General features: G+C 41.6%; 1 protein-coding gene across 12 annotated transcripts in view; it reads left to right on the forward strand.

Moving 5' to 3' along the window:
* CCDC85A (coiled-coil domain containing 85A) overlaps positions 1 to 24,400 on the forward strand; it is a 197,353-nt gene that overhangs the window by 138,585 nt on the left and 34,368 nt on the right. For 10 of the 12 annotated variants that reach the window (XR_004624897.1, XR_004624899.1, XR_004624898.1 and 7 more), the window contains exon 3: positions 22,135 to 22,211. The exons of the other annotated variants lie outside the window; for them this stretch is intronic. Coding sequence is in view for 6 of the 10 variants with exons in the window: in XM_034659165.1 (XP_034515056.1) it covers positions 22,135 to 22,211 (77 nt within the window). In the remaining 4 variants the exon portion in view is untranslated. The remainder of the gene's footprint in view (positions 1 to 22,134; positions 22,212 to 24,400) is intronic. 12 annotated transcript variants of the gene reach the window in all.

Consider the following 24,400-nt stretch of genomic DNA (forward strand, 5'->3'; position numbering starts at 1 on the left):
AAAAAAAAATAAAGTATATTTATCTTTTTAGACACATTGGCTTTATTTTTCTAACTAGCCTGTGCAAATCTCGTGTGTGTTCTACTTCTTTATATTCCTTATATTACCTGGCACATCATGGGCCATCAATATCGTTAGTGAATCTGAAGTGGGAAGAAGGAGGACTGATTGCCTGATTTGCATCCTGCCTCATTTGCTCCCTTTCCCGGGCAGGGTTTTGTTCTTGAGGCCAGGCAAGGCCCGAGCTGCGGTCTCTCCCTTCCAGGCTGTCACTTGAAGGCATGTCGTTGCCCAGCAGACCATGGTGAACAAAGAGGATTTGGAGCCCACTATACTCTGTTTTGCCAAACATTCACGGCTCTGGTAAATCATCTATTGGCTAAGCTAACTTTGGGGAATTATCTGTGGACTTTAATTCTATTTGCTGGCCCCATCTGGTTGCCATGGATACTTGCTGTGGCAGAAGCTTGTCCTACAGGCATTGTACAGGATGTTGCCTGTGGCAACAAATAGCTTGGTGGGCGGGCGGGCGGCAGAGGAACAGGGATGGAATGTGAGTACCAGGTATTTGCAGCGAGGGCAGGGACTTTGGTTGGGTGGACCCAACAGAGGCCACGGGGCAGACGGCCATTCTAGGCAGGTAGTCAGGGCTGGGCCTGTGAAGGGAGTGCGTAGTATCATTGCGAGCAGTGATCGTGAATGAAGAAGTCCGTTAAGGGCAGTGGGTGTGTTTTGGCTAGTGGTCAGCCACGTTGTGGTGGGGACTCTGGATGCAGGTAATCTGCAGAGATCCAGATGAGCTGGCAGTTGAGATTGGATTAGGTATTAAGTCGAATAGATGAGGGACAGTAGTCAAGGGCAGTCTTCAATGAGCATGGGCATTTAGCCATGGAGGGAAGGGGAGAAGGTGGGACTGAGGCACGGAGACCTAACAATTGAACCTGTGGTCAGAGCAGGAGTTAAAAGCTGTGTGTTGCCATAGAAGAGGGAGTATGGCCCTGGAGTAGGAAAATCCTGAGTTTCGGCCCCTACTCTTGCACATAGAACCTTGCCATCTGAAGAAGTTATTTTGCTTCTCTAGGTCTCCCTTTCCTCAACTGTAAAATGCAGAGGATGGGTTGATGTGCATTTTCCAACCTATGACCTGCATATCGTTACCTTTTGTGAAAAGCATTCTGTGTTAAAATCTTTTGGGGAATGCTTATAGTGTATCTCCCTCCAACATTACCAATATTTACAATGTTCATTATTACATTAAAGGATTCGGTAATGACCTATGATTGATTTTTCATTTAGCCTAGTGGTTCTCAAACTGTCTGACCATGGAATGTCTTTTCCCCAGAGCAGCCATTGACCTGGTGAGGGGATCTAGAGTCTGGAAACTCACAGTTTGAGAAAGACTGGGCTCCATGGTTTCTCCGATGGCTGCCAGTTGAACATACCCTCAAGTCTGTCTACCATTCATTCATGAGGCCGCTGACACACAAATGGCCTGTCCAGTTGGGTAGCCACCCATGGCTCCTTCCACTCAATTTTACCTTGGTTTTTCACTCTCTTTTCTCTTGAAAGTTATGGTGGGGACTCTGCTGCTGTTAGGGATTTCTTGTCCCTCAGCAGAGGAACACTGGTCCCTATTTCCCAGATCACAACACAGAGGAAGGGGTGTGGCGAGTGCCTGTAATTGTTCTTCTTTCCCTTCTCAGAGGCCTGGTGGTGGGTGTAAAGTCAGCGTCCCCAGATCTGCTTCCAGCCCCTTTAACTTCATCTCTTAGAGGTTTCTGGAAAACTTACCCCCACATCGGGCATTTCTGTCAGTGGGAAAGTGTTTTCCTTTTTCTAAACAACTGATTTACAAATAAGCTTCTGGAATTTGGCCTGTCACCCCATGTCCCATGGGGTTGGCTGAGGTAATTCCTCAATACAATCTGTTTAAACATTTTGTCATCAGGAGTAGGAAAAAATGCTAATTGTTTTATCAGACTGTATTTTGCATAAATAACTTAAGAACAGCATGACTTTTTTTTGCCCCCCCCCCCAGCAGCCTTTTGGGATTGGGAAAATCTCATAAAATAAACGGTGGAAGTAAACATGACTGTGTTGTAGTGATTGAATCTACTTACGGTAACGAGTTGAAGACTGGCGATATTGACTCAGGTAGCAGGCGTTTCTGCGATCATACCACAGGTTTGACACTGCATCAGGCACTGTGGGGCGGCAGCCAAGCTCTTGACCTCAAGGCATGTGTGCAGCTGAGGAGGTAGGACCACGGTAAGGCCACCTTCTCTGAGGTGGCAGGTGGATACGTAGGACCTGGGAAAATGAATGTGTGTAAACAGAGTAACTGCAGACGAAAAGAACAATCGATCCAGCTTCCCTGCTTAGAGTGAAGTTGGAATTTTCCCAGCTTGGTGGGAATGGGCAGACAAGCCCGCTCAGTGGTGGACTCCGTGTTAGGAGACCTGGGACCAGAACTGAGTGGTGATGGGAATATGAGGTTAACAATTAAGTAATCATAATAATTAATACATTCCTGAGATGCAGTTGTTAAAAGAAGTTAGGGATTTGGAGCATTGACTGCTAATGAGATTATAAATTTCAAGTAAAATAAATTTCAGGTTTTCATTTGGAATCATCCTAAAAACTGTCCCGTGCCAAATTTGGTTTGGATGGCTTTATTTTTTTTTTTAAACATTTATTTATTTGAGAGAGAGAAAGAGCAGGGGAAAGGGCAGAAGGAAAGACTATCCAAGGGGACTCCTGCTGAGTGCAGAGCCGGAAGTGGAGCTCAGTCCCATGAGCCTTGTGATCAGGACCTGAGCCGGATCCAGCTGACTGGGCCACCCAGGTGCACCTGGTTTGGGTAGCTTTTAACCATTAATCTTTGCCAGGACACTTATATGGTTAGGGACCCTTACATGTTTATCATCTGTTCTTGGATGTCAGGGACCAAATGATCCTATCCCATCTTGCATTTTTTTTTCTTTTATATGTTTAGTTAGGCAAAGCCTTGAAATTGTAGTTCTGCTTTTAACTGGGTCCAAGGACCCACACAAAGGACCAAAGGTCCTGTTGAATGCATAGAGAGATCAGTCCAGTGATTCACCTGCGTTTCGTTTTTGGCTTTGTTATTATTTACAAAAATTGAAAGCTATCAATGAAGCTATCTGGTTCTTTTGAAGGTGTGGACTGGCTTGCATGTGTAGATGCGATCTGCGTACTTGACTTGGAAGGAGTCACTAACCTTGGCTAGATCCCATCTACCCTATCTGTTGAATCATGATACTATTTTGGAATAAAACAGAAAGTGTCCTGAAAGTATGTAGTAATGGGGTGTTCTATTAAATGGACTGTATTAGGATTTTGGTTTTTTTCGGTACAGACACATGGTTGACTGCCCATAAGTGTTTGTTAAATGAATGTAGTTAAAGGGTCCCACTTCTGTTTCAGGCAGTTATTCACAAAATGGCCAAACAACAGTTTTCTATAGTAAACAGACATGATTGACATTCAGTAGATTGGAAGTATTTATAATAGTTGTCAAAAGGTTTTTACAATGTCTTTTTCTTTTTTGTGTGTCTTATCCATGGCTGGAAATCCGTTCTTAAGCCAGAATTATAATTTTTTGGGTCTGTTTTGTGTTCAAGTGGGCTTTCTATTCATAGGGCTAATTTTAGCTTTATGCATATTGGAAAATTAACGCAAGCTATCTAATAGAATATAAGAGATGCTCATAGTAAATGGAAGATGGTAAAGGGGAAGATTTTTCCTTTCCTGTTATTAAAAACCTGTATTTCCCATAGCTAAGCCAATTCAGCCAAGACATGTAGGTACCAATTATGTAAGATTTTCCTTTGAAGCAGCAAACTTTAATTAAAATATATAGTTGCTATGGTTTCCGAGCCACCTATTTGAGCAATTTATCTGTAAAGATATTTTCACAAAATAAATTCCATGTTAATTGGAGGGTTCCTTCTGTATTGCAGAGCGCACCTTACACCAACACGCAGCAGTTCGGAAAGCTGAAGCTGCATCGCTGCATGTAGCATTTCCCCCACATCTCTCCAAATGAAACATTATGCCATTTTTTCATGAATATTAATGTCTGAAATAAGGCTGTCGATCTAGACTTGCAAAGCTAAGTGGGAAATTAAATACTTAGCCAAGCAACCCGGTTCATCTGTCCCCAGACTCTTCTCTTTCCTCATTAAGAGGAAATTCTACCTGAAATACCGGAGTTGTGTTCATAATAGGAAATGAGTTTTTCAGAAGGGACTTGAAAAGGGTGCTTGTTTCAAAGCCCCCAGCAGAGTAGTCTGACTGATGCTCTTAAACAGTCTTTGGAGTTTAGACTTTTTAAAACCTGTCTCAGTTTACAAAAAGGAATTACAATAATTTTTTAAATTCCAAGTGGTTCATGGATCTGCTTGCCTGTTGCTGTGTAACCTCCAGTCCCACTTCATGCACATCACCCCATCCTGAGCCCCTCTGCTGATGTCCAGTGCTCCATGCGGTAGTCGGGTGCTCTCCGTGACAGTTGCGGCTCCTTGCCAGCGTTCGTGTGGGTGGTTGAGACCAAGCAGCCCATGAAGGTCTAAGATGGGAAAACTAGGCTGAAGATCATGTATGTGGACCGCAGTGGCAGAGAAGGGGACACAAATGTTGAGCTTAGTCCTTTCTGCCATTGTGGCCCCCGCAGTGGGCAGCGGTGGTCATGTTATCAAACCCAGCTTCGGCACTAGAAGGGAAGCTGGTAATAGTAACAACTAAGGTTTACTGTCCTGGGTGCCTTACACTTAGTCACTTACTTAATCTTCTACCTAGGAGGTAGATAGTGTTCTTAACCCATTTTACAAATGGGGAAACTGAGACACAAGATTTTAATAACTCCATCAAGGCCACGGGGGTGGGGGGGGAGCCGGGATTAAAATCAGGCAGTCTGTGCTCTGAACTACTTGTCTCTACCAGACCCCAGATGAGTGTCCTCAGGGGAGTGATCCTTACAATTGCATAAAGAGAATATTGCCCAGACAGAGCAGGATCTGGTAAGAGCTGGAGCTGTTGGAAGATTTCTAGTTAAAGTTAGTAGAAGCAAATGAACAGGAAAGATGCCTGGTCCTAGAAGGCAGGCACAGGACAACCGCAGTAATCTCCAAGCCTAAGTTTGTCCCTAACGTGCCTCCTTTGAAGGTCTAGCACCTGCGTTCCTACCTGGCCTTTGCTTTCCTGGTGGGCGCAGTGCTGCACTCCCTGGCCTGACTTTGGGTTTGTGGCTTGAGTCCAGGTCCAGTTCCTGAGCCTGGAATCTAGTTTGTTAGAACAGGTTCAAAGCATCGTCACACAGTACACGGACTCTCAGGAGTACAGCAGTTTGGGCTAAATCTTCCACAAGTTAGGCAGAATCTTCCGGCCGTAGACAGTAACCCTTTGTCCAAGGAGGAATATCCTAAGACTTTGGATCTGACGTGTTCCATTTTCCTGTGAAAACAATGCATAAAAATGTATAATGCAGTGGCATACATTAAGAGAATTTTTTAAAGCCAGAAACCTTTTATTTAAGAGTAACTTCTAGGGGCGCCTTGGTGGCTCAGTTGGTTAAGTGTCTGCCTTCAGCTCAGGTCATGATCCTGGAGTCCCAGGACCAAGCACCGCAACTGGCTCCCTGCTCAGCAGGGAGCCTGCTTCTCCCTCTCCCTCAGGTACTCCCCCTGCTTGTGCTCACTTGTGCTGTCAAATAAATAAATAAAATCTTAAAAACAAAAACAAAAACGTAACTTTTAAAAGGCCGGTTAAAAGAACACAATATTGGTAAATGTTGTTTTGAAACAAATATTGCATGTACTTTCTAGGTGCTGATAAAAGTGGAATAAGATACATGGAAAACACATTAGAGCAAATGAAACGGGCACAGCTCATACTGCTGTGATGCTGAGGCATGCAGAAGACCCAAGTGCTCAAGGCCGACCCTGTGAAATGTCCTGGAAATTGGCTAGGAAATTCACTAGACCCCACACAACAGGGTGACCGGTAGTGAGCGTAGACCTCGGTGCTGGGAGACTGAAGAGCAAGACAATGTAGCTTCTGACAGTGTAAGAAATGGAGGCTGAGTCTAGCAACTGGGAGGGAGGCTGGGTTAGGGCTCCAGGGAGGCTCTGTGTTGGAGCTCTTGTGCGATGACTTGCTATTTCGATCAGAGTCAGCAGAAGACAGTAACAGGGAGTTCCTGACCCTCGTGGGTTTGCACAAGTCCCGTTTGCAATTCCCCTACTGGGGAAGAACCTTCTCTGACCTGATGTGGAGGACTTGGCTAACCTTGGAAACTTTTTTTCCCTCCCTACGTATATATCGGATATTCCATGACAGTAGTGATCACAATGCTAGTATTTTCTAGGCCTCTATAAAAATAAGGCTGATTTTACCTTATTTACATAGAATTGAGGAGCCCTGTCTTCAGAATGATTATATGCACTTCTTCCAAGTAATTTATTTTTCTCCATGTATGTTGGAGCTAAATTCTTGGCTTGATAGGAGTGATGGAATAAGAGAAGTTGGTGTCTCTTGGTAATAGATTGACTTCTCTGTCATCCCTGCATAGACAGCTATAGGAAAATAAATTTCAAGTGAGTTGTTATTTAGATGGAGAAGATGAATCTACCTAGATCAGTTTGTTAAAATGCTCATTAAGAAAAGATATATATATATATTTGTAAATGTAAGAGGTACCCATCGTTTTTTATGGTTTTGAATATACATGGGCACATGGGATATTGTTTTATTCTACCTTCATGTTCCTGGGTACTTCTTAAGGACAGAATGGAAATTAAAAACAATTCATCTTGTCCCATTTGTGGGTCTAATGTGATGATTTAAAGAAGCTCTTTCCCTGTAAATCTGCTAAGCCAGTAGCCTCACACAGAAGCCCCGTTTGGGTTGTTGGTACTAACAGCAGTGAGCTGAGCCAGACACAGAGGGGAGAAGGGTGTGTTTATAAGCAGTTCTGCCAGCAGACCCTCTGCTTTACGGCACCATTTTAAGTTCTTGCATAGCTTAGTTTATTCTCAGGGAGAAAATAGACTTGTAATTCTCTTTACACAAGGATGGTGCCCCTATAGCTGTGTATTCCTAGAGGAGCCAGGATAGAATAATGTTAATTATTAATTAAAGGTATACATAAGCAGGAGATACCTCTTTGACCAGCCTCCCTCCACCCAGCCTGCCCTGAGATATCTTATTAGAATGGAATTTTCCCAAGTGTATAAAAACATTATTATTATTTTTTAATTCAAGTGCCCACTCAAACCATTTGGGACCAGGTAGACCCCCCCCCCTCCATTTTTGTTTTTTTGGGTTTTTTTTAATCTTAATGTGCTCTGCAGGGGAATATTTTTACTGGGAACTGATTTGTACTTCTACCTACTTTATTTACAGTTTTCTTTCTTCCCTGAAGCCAACTGCTTGCCTTTTGTTCTACTTCTCATACACTTGAACTTTAGAGATGTTTTTAACTCTTAAAATACTCAAGGGTCATTATTTTCATGTTGAAGAAAATGCCCCTTAGTATAACGACTATTTAGAGTTTAATGCTAGTGCCAGACTTGGAGTTACAAACATTGACTAAAACACAGTTCCTTCCCTAAGGAATGCGGAGTTCACAGTCTATTTTAGGATTTCACAGTTTATTTCTTCTTCAATTTTTATTTATAAATTTATTTGTTAATGATTTAAGGTTTTCCCTAAACAGTTAGAATGACTGTGCAATGACAAGAAGTAACTCGGTGAAAACTTAAAGATTTTCAGTTCTATCTGCTTTGAAGGTTAAGGAAGCACTCTTGTGTTTTGTGAAGGTGAATAAAAAAATCATCGTCTTAAGAATGCCATTTCACAATGCAGCACATAACGTAGGGTAATACATCATCAATCTGAAAATTAGTATCAGCAGAACAGAATTTAATAAATTCATTGTATACCAAAATTAATTTAAAATATCCTTTTTGAGGGTCCCTGGGTGACTTAGTCTGACCCTTAGGTTCGGCTCAGGTCATGATCTCAAGGTTGTGGGATCAAGCCCTGTGTCAGGTTTATCACTCAGTGGAGAATCTGGTGGAAATTCTCTCTCCGTCTCCCTTGGCCCCTCCCCCCCAGATAAATAAATAAATCTTAAAAAATATATTCTTTTGATTGTTGGTATAATTTTGGGCTGTGCAGAGCTTGAGAAACCATCATTTGAAGGTTACGGTTATTTTAGGTATAGAAATTTATTGTACCTACTTGTTTTTCCTGTACCATAAATATTGATACATACTTTCAGAGTCCATAGGATTTTGTGGACAAAGATGATTACTTTAAAAACAGTGCGTTGAGATATTCGATTTGGAGGAAGAAGTAACCTCTGTCCAAATGCCTGGGGTTACTTCTCTTAGGTGATTTATATCAAATTGTCTTTTGTTATCACCAGGAAGAATGTTAACAGCTTTGATAGTGGTGACATCAAATTAAGCAGAGTGAACATTTCCTTGGGTTGCCTAGCTGTCCGGAAGAGGATCGGGGAGACTCAGGAAAGCAACTACTTTGAAAACAAAAATTAGACATTTACAAGCCAGGAGAAAGTGCCCTTTGCCTCTGTCAACATTTTCTTTCAAGACTGAAGATTTCCGAGACGTGGGTTGTAAGAAGTTTGTGAACGATTCTAAAAATCGCATTGCGAGTGGCGTCTGTGTTTACTAAGTGCACTGATGACTTGGCAGATCCAGGCATTTAGCTTGGGATGGTTTTGTTGACTGTGAGACTTACTGTCTCCACTTTGGCTGACTCCTGTTGACTTGAAGGCACCACCATATGAACCGAAGAGGTGATGCACTGATTTGCGTCTTAGAGAAAAATAGTTTCATTCTGTCAATAAATGCATCAATTGAGTGATGGTATACTGCTCAATTATGATAAGAGAATTTAAATCAGACCGTACTGGTGCTGATCAAAGTCTTTGATAATTGCTTTATTTAGCCTTCACTCTGTCTCTCTGCAGGACCTGTGTTCTCCAGCACACTGGAGTAATCACAATGCCGCAGATGGTGGGCTTCATGGGGGCAGATATCACGTTGAGGTCCAGAGTTGTGTTCACTAGCTTTGGGACTTTGAGGAGTTACTCAACATCTTTAAGCCTTTAGTCTTTCATCTCTAAGATGGGGTAATAATAACCTGCTTCATAGTTTTGCAGTGAGGATTAAATGCATTAACGCATGTGAAAAAATGCATAGGCCTTTTTGGCAAAATGTTTGATGCATGATATATCCAGTTAAAGTTATTAGCCATTATTTGTATCATCTGATTTACTTGCTTGACCAAATTGCTTAGGCTGTTGTTGCCTAGCAACTGTTTCGTGAAGACAAAATGATTGAATACTTGTGAATCTGGAAGAGCCCAAATGAACTTTGAGGTCAGCAGGAATTTTCCTAGCTAGAATGCCGTCTCCCTACCATTCCCTACTTTACTATTGTAAAGTGACTCTAAAAATCAAAGGATGTGAAAAACAGGATGAACACGTTCAAGTTGCCCTGTATTGGCTGTGTTTAATAGGACTTCGAGATCTACTTCCTATATCAGTTTTACTAGTGGCAGGAAAAAAGCTATTAAGTTTAGAGTACCATCATTTTATTTAGATTAAGTAATACTTTTATAGTTTTTTGAGTCCTTGTTTTTGTGGACATTCAGTACTTTGTTCTCGTCTGCGGCATCAGTTAATATTCTTTTATCCTAAGATGTTTTTTTCTTAACCTGATGATTTTCTTGAGTGGAAAGAGTTTTTAAGTGTACAGAGTTGAGACTGAAGTCTGTAAGGAGGTATTCTGAAAGGGACAGTATTTGAAAGTGTGAACAAACTTCAGATAAGCATGTCGAGCTGCTGAAATCAGAACTGGTTATGGGTGTGCTTTCCCCCATTTCTCAGAACATTACAACGTCGTCTTAAATATTGTTTCCCCCAAGGTCTCATACATGGTAGATATTGCACTGACTTCTGTTGAATGAATAAATGAGACAGCAGCAATATATATCTACTGTTAGAAATCCTATATTGGCTGCCTGTAGTGGTTAAACCACAAGTAAGGATTTTGGAAAGTGCCTGATCATTGCTACCCAGGAACCGTGTGTCTTAAGAGTCTGAAAGACCATCTGCTGCAATATTTGTGTTCGATAAGGGACGATTAAACTCACCGAGCTGGGAGCGCTAGCCACTGTGCTCTCCTTCCCTCCTTCAACATAACTGTGGGAGGGCAAGGGGTCCCAGAAGGTGAAGAATGAGGGGGCCATGCCAAATGCATTGGCAGGAGATCAACAAGAAAGTGGGAGGATTGGATGTAGGAAATGAAACAGAGGTGAGAGTGAAGACGGATAAAGGGGTCTCATTAAAGTATTCCCATGCAGAAGACACACCGAGCCAGGCTGTGTCCACCAGGGAGGCTGGGTGGTGAGTCAGCTTCCCGAGGCTCAGGGCTGCGGACAGGGGGGACTGTGGAAGGGTGTCTGCCCTGGGGCTCTGCCTCCTCCCCCAGGCTTCTGTACTCACACCCCACTACAGCCCTCAGGCTTCCTTTCCACAACGGCTCTCTGCTCTTGACTTTGATATTTATACCAAAACCCCAAGTCTCTTGTCTGAGCTCCAGACTTACACATTTAAGTCACCCTCTATGTCTTACCTCACCTATCTAGTACAGATGTCAAGCCTAACATGAACAAACTAGATTTCTCAGTTTCAGACCCCCATCGTGGTCCTTCTCCAAGCCGTCTCATGAGTGCCACCACTACCCCCATTCATGTCAAAACTGTAGCTGTATCTTTGATTCCTTTTCTGCCCATAGCACCTTACCTCTACTCTGTGCCTGTGCTTTGCGGCAGCCTCCTCTAGGAGACACAGTGACGCCAATGCCCTCTGCCCCACTGCCGCGGCTCTTTTGCAACCCGCAGTCCTCTCCCCGCACACCCAGAGGCCCCCTCGGCCATCACTCCGCCTTTACCTACGTTCTTCTCCACAGAGCAGCCAGGAAGAGCATTTGAAAGTCGATAGTGGCAAGGCCCCTTCCGTAGTGGCTTCTCACTGTGAACAGTAGGAAATCCAGGCTCCTTGTGTTGGCCCACTGACACGCAGAGCATCTGGTCTCCTCCCTCCTCTTCCTTCCCAGCGATATCCTTTCTCCTCTCCCTCACCTCTTGACCTCGCTTGGGCGCTCAAGCCTTCTTTCTGCTCTCGGAGTGCCTGCGGCTCGTTTCTGGGGACCTTCTAGTTCAGATTTCAACTTGGATGCCCCAGATGTTTCTCAGATGATCCAGGTCTAAGCCAAGTGGTGGAGGGTGTCTGGGAGAGCACCGTCGCTATTTATGTGTCTGTGTGCATGTCTGTCTCCCATACTAGAATGTTCCTTGAGCAGAGGAGCCCTTTTTGTTTTCGGTGAGTGTCTGTAGCCCAAGAAAGAGTGTTTAGTGCCTAGTTAGTACTCGAATATATGTTAACTGCCTGTGATTACGGAGTGCATTTTGATAAATATACCAAAAGAGCTAACACACACACGCAAAATGTTCCAAAGCATGTGGTTTTTCCAGTTTTGTTTATCTAACTTCACTATCCATTCTCTGACTAGATTTATCCATCTGCATCACTTTGTGTGTGCACGGATAATGCTAAAACACTGGGTAAACTTAGCTTTTCTTGTGTGAGGAAACTACTCCCTAATTGTCATACCGTGAGTTTGTTTTGCCAGCTGTTTCATAGCCAGGGCTGAGAGCGTATACAGGCTCAATTGAACAAAATTTTTATGAATTCCCAAATGATCGGATCCAAACTAATGATGCTTTGCTGTAAAATTCGATAAGAATTAATTTATTTTGCTGACAAGTATGACAGTAGAAACAACTGTAGACAGGCTTTTAAAAAGATCTAAATGTTAAAAAAAATCTAAAAATACATAAAAAGTCAAAATAATTATCTGAAGAGAGTAACATTTTTGTGGGTTTTACAGTCCTTTGAAATTTTTTTTTTACATATTTACTTCCTTATGCATTCATTGACAATACTGACGAGATATGCTTACAAGGGGGCAACCTACATTGAAGAAAATTGCTACGTTTATTAAAATGACATCAGTTTTTGTGCTCTGGCCTTGGGAAAAGGCAGTTATTTTCTCTGGGAAATGACAACAAGGACAGCAGCAACGTAACAGTGGAAAGGAAGACACATTTGAGCCCCGAATAGCTGTGAAAATGGCACTCGTGCTAAACAGCTCTTTAGAGTTTGAAATATTTTCCATGTAGTCCCCTGTCCTTTTGCCAATTTATTGCTATTTACCTAGTGCCTCCTTTGTGGGGCTGATGCTTTCAAAGGGAGTAGTAAAAGTGAAGGCAATTTTAGGGCACAAAACGTTCCTCTGAACCAGACTTCAATTTAGATTGCATGTTATTGTGTATTTTCTAAGTGGAAATCTGACTGCGTTTGGAGTTACCGGCTTCAAACTATCTGGGAAGCACAAGCTTCGAGTAGGAGCGAGAGCTTTTGGGAACAGGGTGATGGGACCTTCCTTCCTTCCTTCCACAATAAGTTATTGAACACCTTGTAGCTCATAATTCTGTGCTAGTCCTAAGGCAGCTCAGAAAAGAACTGGAAGGCAGGACCTTGCGACACAGAGCCTCCAGTTTATATATACACACACATATATCTATAGAGAGAGAGAGAAATGGAGACTGAAACCATCACGTGTCCATTACCAAGGACTAGGCCAGGTGGATGACAGCAAATACACCACAAGGGCCATTTTCTCCCATTTGAAAAACACTTTCATTTGGGAAGAGGAGAGACTAGGACAAATCTATGGTGATTATTTTCTGGTACAAAAGTTAGGATCATTTTTTTCTGATTTCTAAATTGACTTATATGTAAAGCATCGGGTTTCAGTATCCATTTGATGATTTACTCTTATAGAAAATAAATGAAACAAAATCTGGACTGTTTCAAAAAAAATACGGCACTTGGGTGGCACTAGGAGAATAGCACACATGATGTTTTCTGTCAACGCATTGTTACATGCGGTATTTTCAGCCTTCATTCTTTTTTTTTTTTTTTTTTTTTAGATTTTATTTATTTATTCGACAGAGATAGAGACAGCCGGTGAGAGAGGGAATACAAGCAGGGGGAGTGGGAGAGGAAGAAGCAGGCTCATAGCGGAGGAGCCTGATGTGGGGCTCGATCCCAGAACGCTGGGATCACGCCCTGAGCTGAAGGCAGGCGCTTAACCGCTGTGCCACCCAGGCGCCCCTCAGCCTTCATTCTAATTGAAATAAACAGGACAGCGCCTTGCTGTGGTTCCTTTAACTTTGAAATGACAGGTTTTTCCCTTTGCAAAGAAGCATAACCTGTTTTGATATGGACCACTGCCCACCGCCCTCTCTGGCTGCCCTGCGACAGCTTAGAGCCCCTCCCCCAGGCTCACCAGACACCTGCTGGTGCCCCACAGCTGTGTGAGCTCCTGTACCCTTGAGATGCCCCTCACAGAGGGGGGCCGGGAGGAGATTTCGGGGGAAGGCGCCATGCTAACCAGAAAGCAACCTTGCTGATTAGAGCAGATTTCCAGCTGCAGGACATTGATACCGTATTCTAAGCTATTAGTGGTAGAAATGGTCCATTTTTTGTACATCCCCACAGCTGTTCTCTGTCTTTGCTCTCTATTCTCTTCCTCTCTCTCTCCTTTCCCTCTTTACCTCTCTTTTCTGCTCTTTCTCCCCAACCCCCTAACACACGCACACACACCATTTTTTTTAGCCTGCTTGGCACATTTCACATTTTCTTATTGAAGTTACCCACCAGTGATTTGGTCTGGCGTAATTTGAGAACCTCTGCCAAGTTTCCACCCAAAGTTTAGCGTTCTCTAGTATATTTCTCAAATGGCACAACGGAATTGATATTAAGCTCCATTTAAATACAAATCCTGCCTTGCCTGGAGTGATTGAAAAGTGGACTTGTACTATTAAATAATTTCCCTTTGGGGCACTGTCTGCATGATTGGTCGACACATTCAATAAATTTTAATTGTACCAGACACTATTCTAGGCACTTGGAGGGCATCACTCAACACAACAAAGGTCCATGCCTTGGGGAGTTGACACTCTGATGGGGAGAGACAGAACTTCTACAGTAAGATAACACGTGCACAGATTAATTTCTATGATAGAAGGTGATGAAGTGTTTTAAGAAAAATAAGTACAACAGGCTTGGAACTCAGGAAGGTAGGGTAGAGGTGGGGGCAGGTGGTAGGATTAAATGAGGTGGACTCTGTGAGTTGTATGCAGAAGCTGAGATTTGGACAGTGACTTCTGGGAAGTGAAGAAGTCAGTGGAGCAGCTCCCTGGGAGAAGGAAGAGCATTCCAGAAAGCAGGGACAGGAGAAGGCAGGAGCATGCTTGGGGTATTGGGGACAGAAGGGCAGCAGCGTGGCTGGAGCGGGGGGTGTGGTGGTGTGAAGGCAGCCAGCTACTGGGTGGCCAGATCATATGGGGCCCTCCCGGACTTTTGAAGGACTTTGGCTTTTATGTGGAGCAAAATGGTGAGTTCCTGCAGAGTTCTTTGTGGAGAAAGAAATGAGCAGGCTTAGCATTTCAGAAAGAAAACCCTGGCCCCTGTGGGTTGAAACAATTTGAATGAAAATGGACCTGGGAAAGGAGGCAAGAACAAGCAAAAACACCCCTTAGGAGCCTCTGGTGAGGCTGGGTTTTCAGGATATTCTGGGGGTAAGGTCAACAGGATTTCCAGGTATATGAGAACCAGTGTGTGTGAGAGAACAGAAGCGAACACAGTGCAGACGTTTTTGTCACAAGAGAAGCCTATTGATCAAAAGGTTTAAGTCTAGGCCTAAGGGGTAAAAGCCAAAAAGAGGACAATGTTTTAAAAACTTAAGGTGTGGAGGAAGGTGACAAGACAGAGGGATGGGTCTGGGCAGGCGGCTGTCACTTCCCCCTTCACAACTGGATTCCAGAATGTCAGGCTTCCCAGCCTGGGAAGCCTGTGCACTCACCTTGGTCAGGCCTAGAACTCTCTTCTCCCAGGTCTTTACATAGTTGGCTTATTCACAGGGCCTTAGCCTCAGAGCTCTAACGGGGCCATGCTCCCTAACGTAGCTATACTTCCCCAGATCTCCCTACACCAGTACTCTGTCTTGTCCTCATTGCACAGATCACCTTCCCAAAACATCGAATTGCTTTTCATTGCCCGTCTTCTTCCCCACCCCACCCCCCACTGCCCCCAAATGCTCCACGAACTCACAGACTCTTACTGCTTTGGCTTGCTGCTGTATCCCCAGTATCTAGGACATCGTCTGGCGCACAGCAGGACACTCTCTGTTGGGTGAAGAAGTCTTGGTATTAAAGTAAATCAACATGTCTGTATTAAACCCCTGCAGGGAACACCACCAGTCTCCGTGTGAAGTTGAGGGAATATTTTCATGTAGCATATTTGGGTAAAAAATGAAAACATGAGAAAAAATAACATAGAAGAAAGTAGATAAAGAGAAATCATAAGGCATTCAATACATGATTTATTAGCAAGTGCGTTGAGAAAAGTTTCATGGAATGGTAAGAATTTAAAAGTTTAGGATCACGGAACTTCAAAAATGGCCCGAGAGCATGCTCAGGTAGAAATCTCTGTAGCATTTTGCTGAGCTTTCTCCTAACACCTCCAATAACGTGAAGCCCGTTATCGTACAAAGCAGTATACGCCAATCTTGGAATATTTTAATCATTAGGAAGCTACTTTTCATACTGTGCATAGAAGGATAAGGAGTGTTGCACTAGGCAGAGTGGAGTGAGTATTTGGCCAAGGGAAGGTGTCGGAGAGACTCAGACCTAAGGAAATGTGGGGCCAGTGAATAACCAGTGCCCAGGTTTCTACGTGGGAGGAACAGGATAGAAAATATTTCCTATCTCTTTGAGGCTGGCACAGAGGGAAGGGCCTGAGAGTAAAATTAGCCCCATAGAAAATGGACTGGAGCAAGACCTGACATCATTTTTTACTTATTTAGGACAATTAAACTTCCTATATTTGAAAAAAAAAAAAAAACCCATTTCTGCCCATGAATAAGGCAGTCAGAGTTAAATATCCACGCAATCTGAGAATGCTGATTCCAACAAGATTTTTTTTTTAATAAGAAAGGCATCAAATTATAGGGAGAAATGTAATCACTTATATTTCTGGAGCTAATATGAATTCTAAGTAGGAGGCTGACCTTTGCTTGCCTGAGGGAAAAGAGAAACACTTCTAGTCAGAACAGTAATAATTTTTAAAAATAATAGTTCTGAAGTAATTTCCTTAAGAATGTGCAAAAGCCTGTGGATGGTGGGATTAATTTGGAACTAATCCAAGCACTGTCTTCAGAAGTTGGGGTTTATCAAAGAGATTACCTCTGATTTAAATCATGTGGTCATTGGACTCTTTCTGGCTGAGGGGGCTAACTCTGAGTGAGCCACCGAGAAGCTTCCATCTGTAAACCCATGGCCGCCAAAATCTTCCAAGTGATTTTCTTCCTGTATGCTCTTCCAAATGCTGTAATTTGTCTTAGAATGGACCATTACTAGATTTTATTTTCTGCCCTGAGATTTTGGAGATTCGATGGTACTTCATCTAATCAAAACCACTCAGAAGTTTGACAAATCTTACACAGTAGCAACTACCAACAATAAACCTTTTATGTACAGTAATCAGAGTAATTCGTGGGTAATTCCAAGGGTGGGTGTTCCCCTACGAAGAGAAACGCTGCTTTAGAAAGCAGGGGGAAATGAGAGGGCTTAATGTTTTGAGCAGAGTATTTTCAAACTAACAGAGGAAAAAGTCCAGCTACTTTGTACTATTGAAAGCATTTCTGGTAAAAATGAAGTGAAATCAAGTCCCGGATGTTGTCCAAGGAAAATACCAAGTTGTTTTAAGTAAAGATTCGTCAAGAATGATGAGGTTGTGGAACGTATGTGAGGTTCAGTGGGGTAGAGTCCAGAGCCGATGACCAAGAAAGAATTCTTGAGGCGTCTTTGGCGCAAAATGGTGGTTTGTTAAAACACTGGAACAGGACCCGTGCGCAGAAGAGCTGCTGCCCCAGGTTGTGAGAGGTGGTCGATTATATACTATGGGGTTGGGGGAGGTATGGAAAAAGGGAGGTTGAGAAAGTACTTTCATATTTTAAAGAAGACTCAAAGGGTACCAGAGGCCTTGCCATTGCCAAGTTAAGATTGTTTACCCCTCTTGTAAGGCATTAACGTGAAGATAGTTGGGAACTTCCTGGAGGAACATCACATATCCCATCCAGGAGTGGGGGGTGGAGAGAGGTTGAAGGATGTAGGCTTATGCTTTGTCTTCAGCCAGCCTTCTGTTCCCTCAACAAAAAATATCTAAAATCAGGAAGAAAAAGGGAGAACTTGTAATTTATCTATATAAGAAGCTTGATATCACTTAAAAATTAAAAGACTCAAGATGGCAATCACTGTGATGCCCTAGCAAGGGAACAAAATTTTCTGAATATATTTAATCCCCAGTGTTAGAGGCCAAGTTTCCTACCCTCTGGGTTTTATTCTCTCATATGCCTGACGAGTCAGGGGATCAGGGATAGGCTGAACTAGGAAACCTCTAAGCTCTACATCTCAGTTCTAACCCTGGCTCCGTTCAGAAGATACGAACTTAATGGAATTCTTGTGGCCGTTGACTGTTTTGTACCCTTGTCTTGTTGTGAGAGGTGTTGTGGACTTTCACATGTAGGTCCAAAGAAAAGCAAGATACATGGTGATAAATTGTTTCTGCTTTGGAAATATGCCCAGGATTTATCCAAAGAACATCTTGGCATTGTCATTGGATTTTCACATTGGTATTGTTAGCTTGACCTTTTCTAGTGGGTCGATGTCCTCAGTTGCCCACAGTGGGAAGAGAAAATACATTTTGGGGACGTTAAAAGCAAATCACCATCTGCATAACTGGGTTTTGATGTTGGCTTTTCATACCCTGGATTGTGGAAAGTGGATTGGCCTTTCCTCCTTCTCCCCAGTGTGTCCCTTACTCCTCCTTCATGTGCCTCCTTCCCTCTTCCCTGTTTATACCAGGATCATTCTTGGCTTCTGGTCCTTGTCCATCCTGTGGCTACACTCGCATCTCTCTGGCCTGTCAACTTCTGTTGATCCGTGAAGGTCAAGTTTCTCTTTCCTGAGAACTGCAGCCAATATTGATCTCTTTCTGGGCTCACGTCTCACATGATTTCACACTGAATTTCACATTACCTTACCTTTTCCTTTATTCTCCCTTCTTCCCTCCCCACAACTGGTTATATACTTCTGAAAGATAGTGTCCTTCTGAAACATGTTAGATCTGTGTAGATCTAATATAGCCTGATGTTTGGCTGGTTTTCTGTAGCCTCATTCTCAGATTTCTGAAAGCCAAAATGACGTTCCGAACTCCCCAGCTGTCAGCCACTGGTAGAAGATGTGATGAGCAGTTCAAATCATTGGACATTCTAATCAGAGCTTCCTGTGCATGTGTGTGCGGGTATCACTTAATAACAAAGAACACCACGAGCCCAGCATCACGTAGAGAGCTGTGGGATGCTACGTTGTCACCCGAAACATTGTACAACATTGTACTTCAGCTGTACCTCATTGTACAACATTGTACTTCAGCTGTACCTCAGTTAAGAAGAAAAGAACTCCAGGGGCGCCTGGGTGGCACAGCGGTTGGGCGTCTGCCTTCGGCTCAGGGCGTGATCCCGGCGTTGTGGGATTGAGCCCCACGTCAGGCTCCTCTGCTGTGAGCCTGCTTCTTCCTTTCCCGCTCCCCCTGCTTGTGTTCCCTCTCTCGCTGGCTGTCTCTATCTCTGTCAAATGAATAAACAAAATCTTTNTTTTAAAAAAAAAAAAAAAAAAAAAAAAAGAAGAAAAGAACTCCAGTGCTTGTCAGATACTTCTCTTAGGTTAATGCACACCAGTAGTCCTCATCCTCTGTGAGTAATGGAAAATCACCTTATCTCATAGGTGACATCACCTTGGAAGTCCCCGGAACCAGGAAGAAAAGGGAAGAAGCAGCCTGGGGAAGGGGCTGTACCTATATGGACAAATATGTTGTAGTATAAAAGGGGCTCCTTTTCTCTCTTACAAGAAAATTATTCCAGTGTTCTATCCAGTGTTCAGCTAGGACTGGCATGTACCTTGTGATGTATTTTTAAAATATGGAGTTTTGAGGTGCCTGGGTGGCTCGTTCCGTGCTCTCTCTCTCAAATAAATAAATAAAATCTTTGGAAAAATAAAAAAATAAAAGTATGAGTTTCTGACACTTTATCCTATTACATCTTATTTTAAAGTGGTTACATATTTTCTATCCCATTGTGGGCTCTGTACTAGCAGTCAGGCTTGGCTAGCCTATGAAGCAGTAACAAATAAATCTTTCAATCCTAAAAGCTTAACAAAATGTTTCTTGTTTGTTCCGTCACAGTGGAAGGGTTGGGTAGTTTCTTCAGTGGTTTTTTATATAGGGACTTGAGGACCCAGTGGTATTTCAGAACAATGTTTGCCTACTCCACTCCCCTTAAGGAATTGTATAATCAGGTTCTTGATGAATGAAAGAACTAACAGCGTGAATTTGCTTATTTATGCATGCGCTTCAGCTAGACTTCCTGTTCCCCTCACCCCCTGAGGCGTTTTCTCATTGTGGTATCGGGTTCACTGTTAAGTAATAATTGCAACAGAGACAGCCTGGAGCAATAGGGCCTTCCCGAACACCTCGCGTAATCCTAAAGCAGAATTTGTATTCTGAGAAATGTTAAGTCTTGTAGTAACTGGCCTTCTCTTCATCTGGACCCTAGAATAGTGCCTGACACAAAGCAGTGACACAGTCAATATGTTTGAATGAATAAACTCAAAACTCTCCTTAGCTTTGCCTTTATCTTGTAAAGCTAATCTTTAAAAATTATTTTACCAGTCTAAAAGTGTTTCCTATCTTTTCCTGTCCCAGCCTATATTTGCAGTGAATGCTTGGAAACAAAGATGTGGACTTAATCTGTTTTAACTTGATATCAAAAATTGGACTTAAGTGATGTTTTCCAAATTCAGGAATTTACCCCTTCTTTTTTGAACTGACATGCTGGGTCTTTCGTAATGTAGGTAGACACTTAGTGAAACCATCGAATATGTAAACTGAAAAAAATTTAAGAAGAGAAGTAGATTAAAGTGAATGAAGATAGTGACTGAATTAAAATCCATTCAGTGGCATTTTCAAATGTCACCTGAAGCACTCTGCATAGAGTTGTTCGAGCTGCTTTAAGTATCACGGCTTTGGGGATAGTGCAGTCTCGGGACAATAAAGATAAGGTATAAATTATGAACAAAGGAGAAAGGAATTGTATCTGTTCATGGTGTAAGTAGAACATTTCTGAGCAACTTTTCACTTGGATGGCCCTTATCAAGTGGTGGTTTTTCTAGAGTAGAGAGTGGGGCTTGCAAAACTGTAAATCAGGCAATTTACATTCATATTTTATCTGCAAATCACTCATTCATTTGCTAGAGTAAAACAGATTCATAAAACTAATACGTTTGTTCATTTATGCCTTTTTTTTTTTTTTTTTGGCATTTGGAAGAGTCCATAGAGCAAACTCTTAACATTTTATTGAGCTAAAAAATGAGAGCATATTTCTAGGAAATGTCTTCAGTTTCCTTTACCTTATGTTTCTGGCTTGTATGAGGGATGCTCAAAACTGAGTCTTGCCCACTGGTATGAGATTGGTGGGTGGTTATATTAATGTCAGTGATAGGGACTTTCTGCAAACATTTGTGAAAACAGGCGTGCTGTAAACCCATCAGGGATGAGCTTAATCGTTACATCTGCAAATTACAGACTGAAGTTTCTTGTATATTTTAAGAAAATAAAATGCTATCTTACTGCTTTGAAGGTCACAAAAATGGAATTGAGTTCGTATAACCAATTTCCATATAAAAATTACAGTGTTTCCATGATGATTTCAGATCAAGATATTAATTTGCATCCATATCCATTCTCACTTCAGATTGTTAGAGGCTTCAAATATTTACCATTTCAATGCGCTACCATCTTGGTCTTGCTTCTTGCTGTTTTATGTTTCTGACGCTGAAGAACATGTGCTGAAGTTTAATATTAACGATGCTACTCTAAGATTAACTGGAAATACGATGGAGGAAATCTATCATCATGTACATTTTACTTTACCTGAAATATGTGTATTTTTGGGTAATGAATCAATGGCCGCTATGTTGCTATGTGATGCATGTGAACATTTTTGTTTTAATGAAGACTTCCTGTCAGCTTGTTTCTCAAAGTGAAACTCCTCTTGCCTTCACCTGTGAATCCTTTCCTGATGTAAAGCTATGAAGTTTAGAGTTCACGTGGAACAGACTCTAAGCTTAATGCTGGTTGTTTCCAGTCAGCACACACCTGAGCTCCTAAAGAAATGAAAACAAGAACGAGATTTAAAGTCAGCCCCTGGCTTACCTAAAGATTTGGGAAAAACTTGGTTTTGTGTCACATTCAGCCAAAATCAAAGTAAAAATTTAGCCTCCCCTTCACTTAGCCTTTTGGTAGCTAATCTCTGGACTGTATAGTGGTAAAATCTGGAGATCAGGGAGAAGAATGAATGTTGCATTTAAGACTTGAAGTATTTATTGGGAAATGAAGGGAGCTGGATATTGGAAATATTTTAATTTTCTATTTTTAATATGACTTTGTAATTTATTTTGGTTATAATTAACATTACAAAAAGCCTTATGTGGGGGACAGTGCCTTGAAATCTCAAAATGCCCAAAATAAGTAGAAAAGGGAATAAGTGTTTCCAAGATGTCTGTCTGACGTTCTGAGGGCTGCTTGGTGTGGGAAAGCCTGCAACCTCACCCCCAGTAAATTCCTCTGATTGTCCTTAACACGGTATGATTGTTTAAAGTGCTTGTGGTTTCAGTGGCTTTTGTTACTGTTTTTCTGGGGAGAATTTTTTTTTTTTTTTAAATAACAGACTACGTTGTCACTACCTGATATGAATAAATCAAACCAGAAATATCCTGACAGTGCACTAAACAAGACCTGTGTGTATAATGTGAGTTCTTTCTTTTTAATTTTAGAATCAACCTTGTCCTATGTTAGGCAGCTGGAGGCAAGAGTAAGACAGCTGGAGGAAGAAAATCGCATGCTGCCCCAGGTGGGTGACTTCCAGAAGCTTGTAGCTAGTCAGTGTCATTTGAGTTGTAACATTTTATCTGGAATTTAAAGTCTCAATTACATTTTCTCCTTTAAATGGTAGAAATCATTTTGTAAATAGTCATTCATCAATGTAGAGTGTGATTTCTTTCCATAATGACCATCATATTATCTGGATTCTTAAGTGTGATACCAAAGGATACAGATGTCTGAAATCAGAATGCAAAGTCATTTTGAAAGGAAGAGAACAAGAGAAAGAGAAAATGAAGAGAAGTGGAAAATATTTTGCTAGTACTAGTCATATACATCATGCATGTAGTCGGTGAATATAGAGAAGGGACTCTTTAAATAAAAAATTTGCTAATTTATGAGCTAGGGAAAGCTGTAGGTAGTTTGAAATTTCATATTTTAATTAAATTAGTACTTGCTAAAATTCTTTGTGATATAATTGAACTCTTTCAGTGCAACAAAGCAATGACAGTAATTGACAGTTTCACTTTGGGGTTTAATTTCTTTTCTCTGGTGAATATAAAGTGGCACTTTTTCCGGGATTTAATGCTTTGTCATATATTTTACTTATAATATCATTTCTATGGGCTGAAATATCTTGGTGAGAATGATGTTGGCTGAGGTGGTGGTTCTCAGGGAATGTTTTGTTGAGGAGATGAACAAATCCCCTGATTCTAGGTTGGTTTCCTTTATAGACATGGAGGCAGTAAAGTGTTTTAATATTTTATGAAAGGAGTTTCTAAGCATTTAGTCACTAGTGTTCTTTCCACATTTGGTGATTATTTCTACTTCCTAAGTGACTAAGGGAAAATTTACCCCTAAAAAACTAAGCAAACAGTAGTTTAAATTAAAAGACAGAGACTGGTTATAATTCAGGAGAAGACACATAAATGTGAACACTTGGCAAAAATATTTTAGGTCTTTTAAATCTCGTTTTGTTTTCAAACTACTTTCCCTCCTTAATGATGATTTGGTCTGTCAGGTACTCCACCTAAGAATGCCTTTCTCTTTCTTCCATTGGCCAGGCATCTGACCAAAAATCATGAGATTAAATAAAATGAATCTACCTCTCTCCTTTCTCAAACTATGCACATGTCAATACCCATGTTGACAGAAGGGATTATTTGCATCATAAAATAGGTCCTGCTGGTAGAGTTTTCTCTTAGCTCTTCTGTACTTTCCATTTTAAAAATTTTCTTTGCCATTTGTCCTTTTATATGAGATTCACAGTATGACTGTGCCAGGACCCTTGACTGAAAACATCTCACTTCTTTCCGTTCCAAGAAACCTAAAAATATAATCAGGGTTTGTGAGTATTCTATATGGTTATACCATCTCTGGGGCAACTGGGAATGTAAATGAAAAGAGGAAAAAGATCTGTTTCTTAATTTCCCTCTGAGTGGGAATTGAGGCTCATGTCGAACATTGGAATGCTAGCGTGTGTGCTATGTTATTTAAAAAGAGGCACAACAAATATGAAAATGATTACAGGATTGATTTGTAAAAATCTGTAAAAGTGTTAAAAGTCTTGAAGGGAAATCAGAAGAGTCTTCAACTGTACTCGATGTATCGAGTGTGTGCATATTTAAATACGAAGTACTTGCACAGTCCAGAAGTAGAAGAGATTAAACAACTTCTCAGGCTAAAGTCTTAAAACATATGTTTTTAAATGCATTGCTATTTTCTATCAAAGAAAGTGTTCTTTCTCCACAAGAAAAGTCTAGGAGGGATCATGTTTTACTGAATCTTAAGATGTTATTGGTGTGGGATGCACCATTATCATATGGACCACTAAGAACGAAAAAAGATGTTGTCAATTACACCATGCCGGATTCTTGCTGATTTCAGAGATGTTAAAATGGAGAAACCATGCTTTAGAATTAAACAGCTTTTTACATGTCCAGGGTACTTTAATGAAAAGAAGATCAATTGTTTGAAATACAAAGAATACAAGAGATCTCAGTTCAAAAACAGTATTTTGTTAAATTTCTAAATCTGCGAGTGTTGCCTTCATTTATAGCTAAGATAGGTATGATAGGACCACCAATTGCAAGTACTTGTATAAATACAACTGAAATGAACAGACAATAGACGAGGTCTGAGGATGGAAAACAATAAATGAATCTCAGAGCAGTGAGAATCCTGTAAAGGGAATACTCGTGGAAGGCTGAGATTGGGACC

This window comes from Ailuropoda melanoleuca, chromosome 4, assembly GCF_002007445.2.
Source record: "Ailuropoda melanoleuca isolate Jingjing chromosome 4, ASM200744v2, whole genome shotgun sequence".
Taxonomy (NCBI): Eukaryota; Metazoa; Chordata; class Mammalia; order Carnivora; family Ursidae; genus Ailuropoda; species Ailuropoda melanoleuca.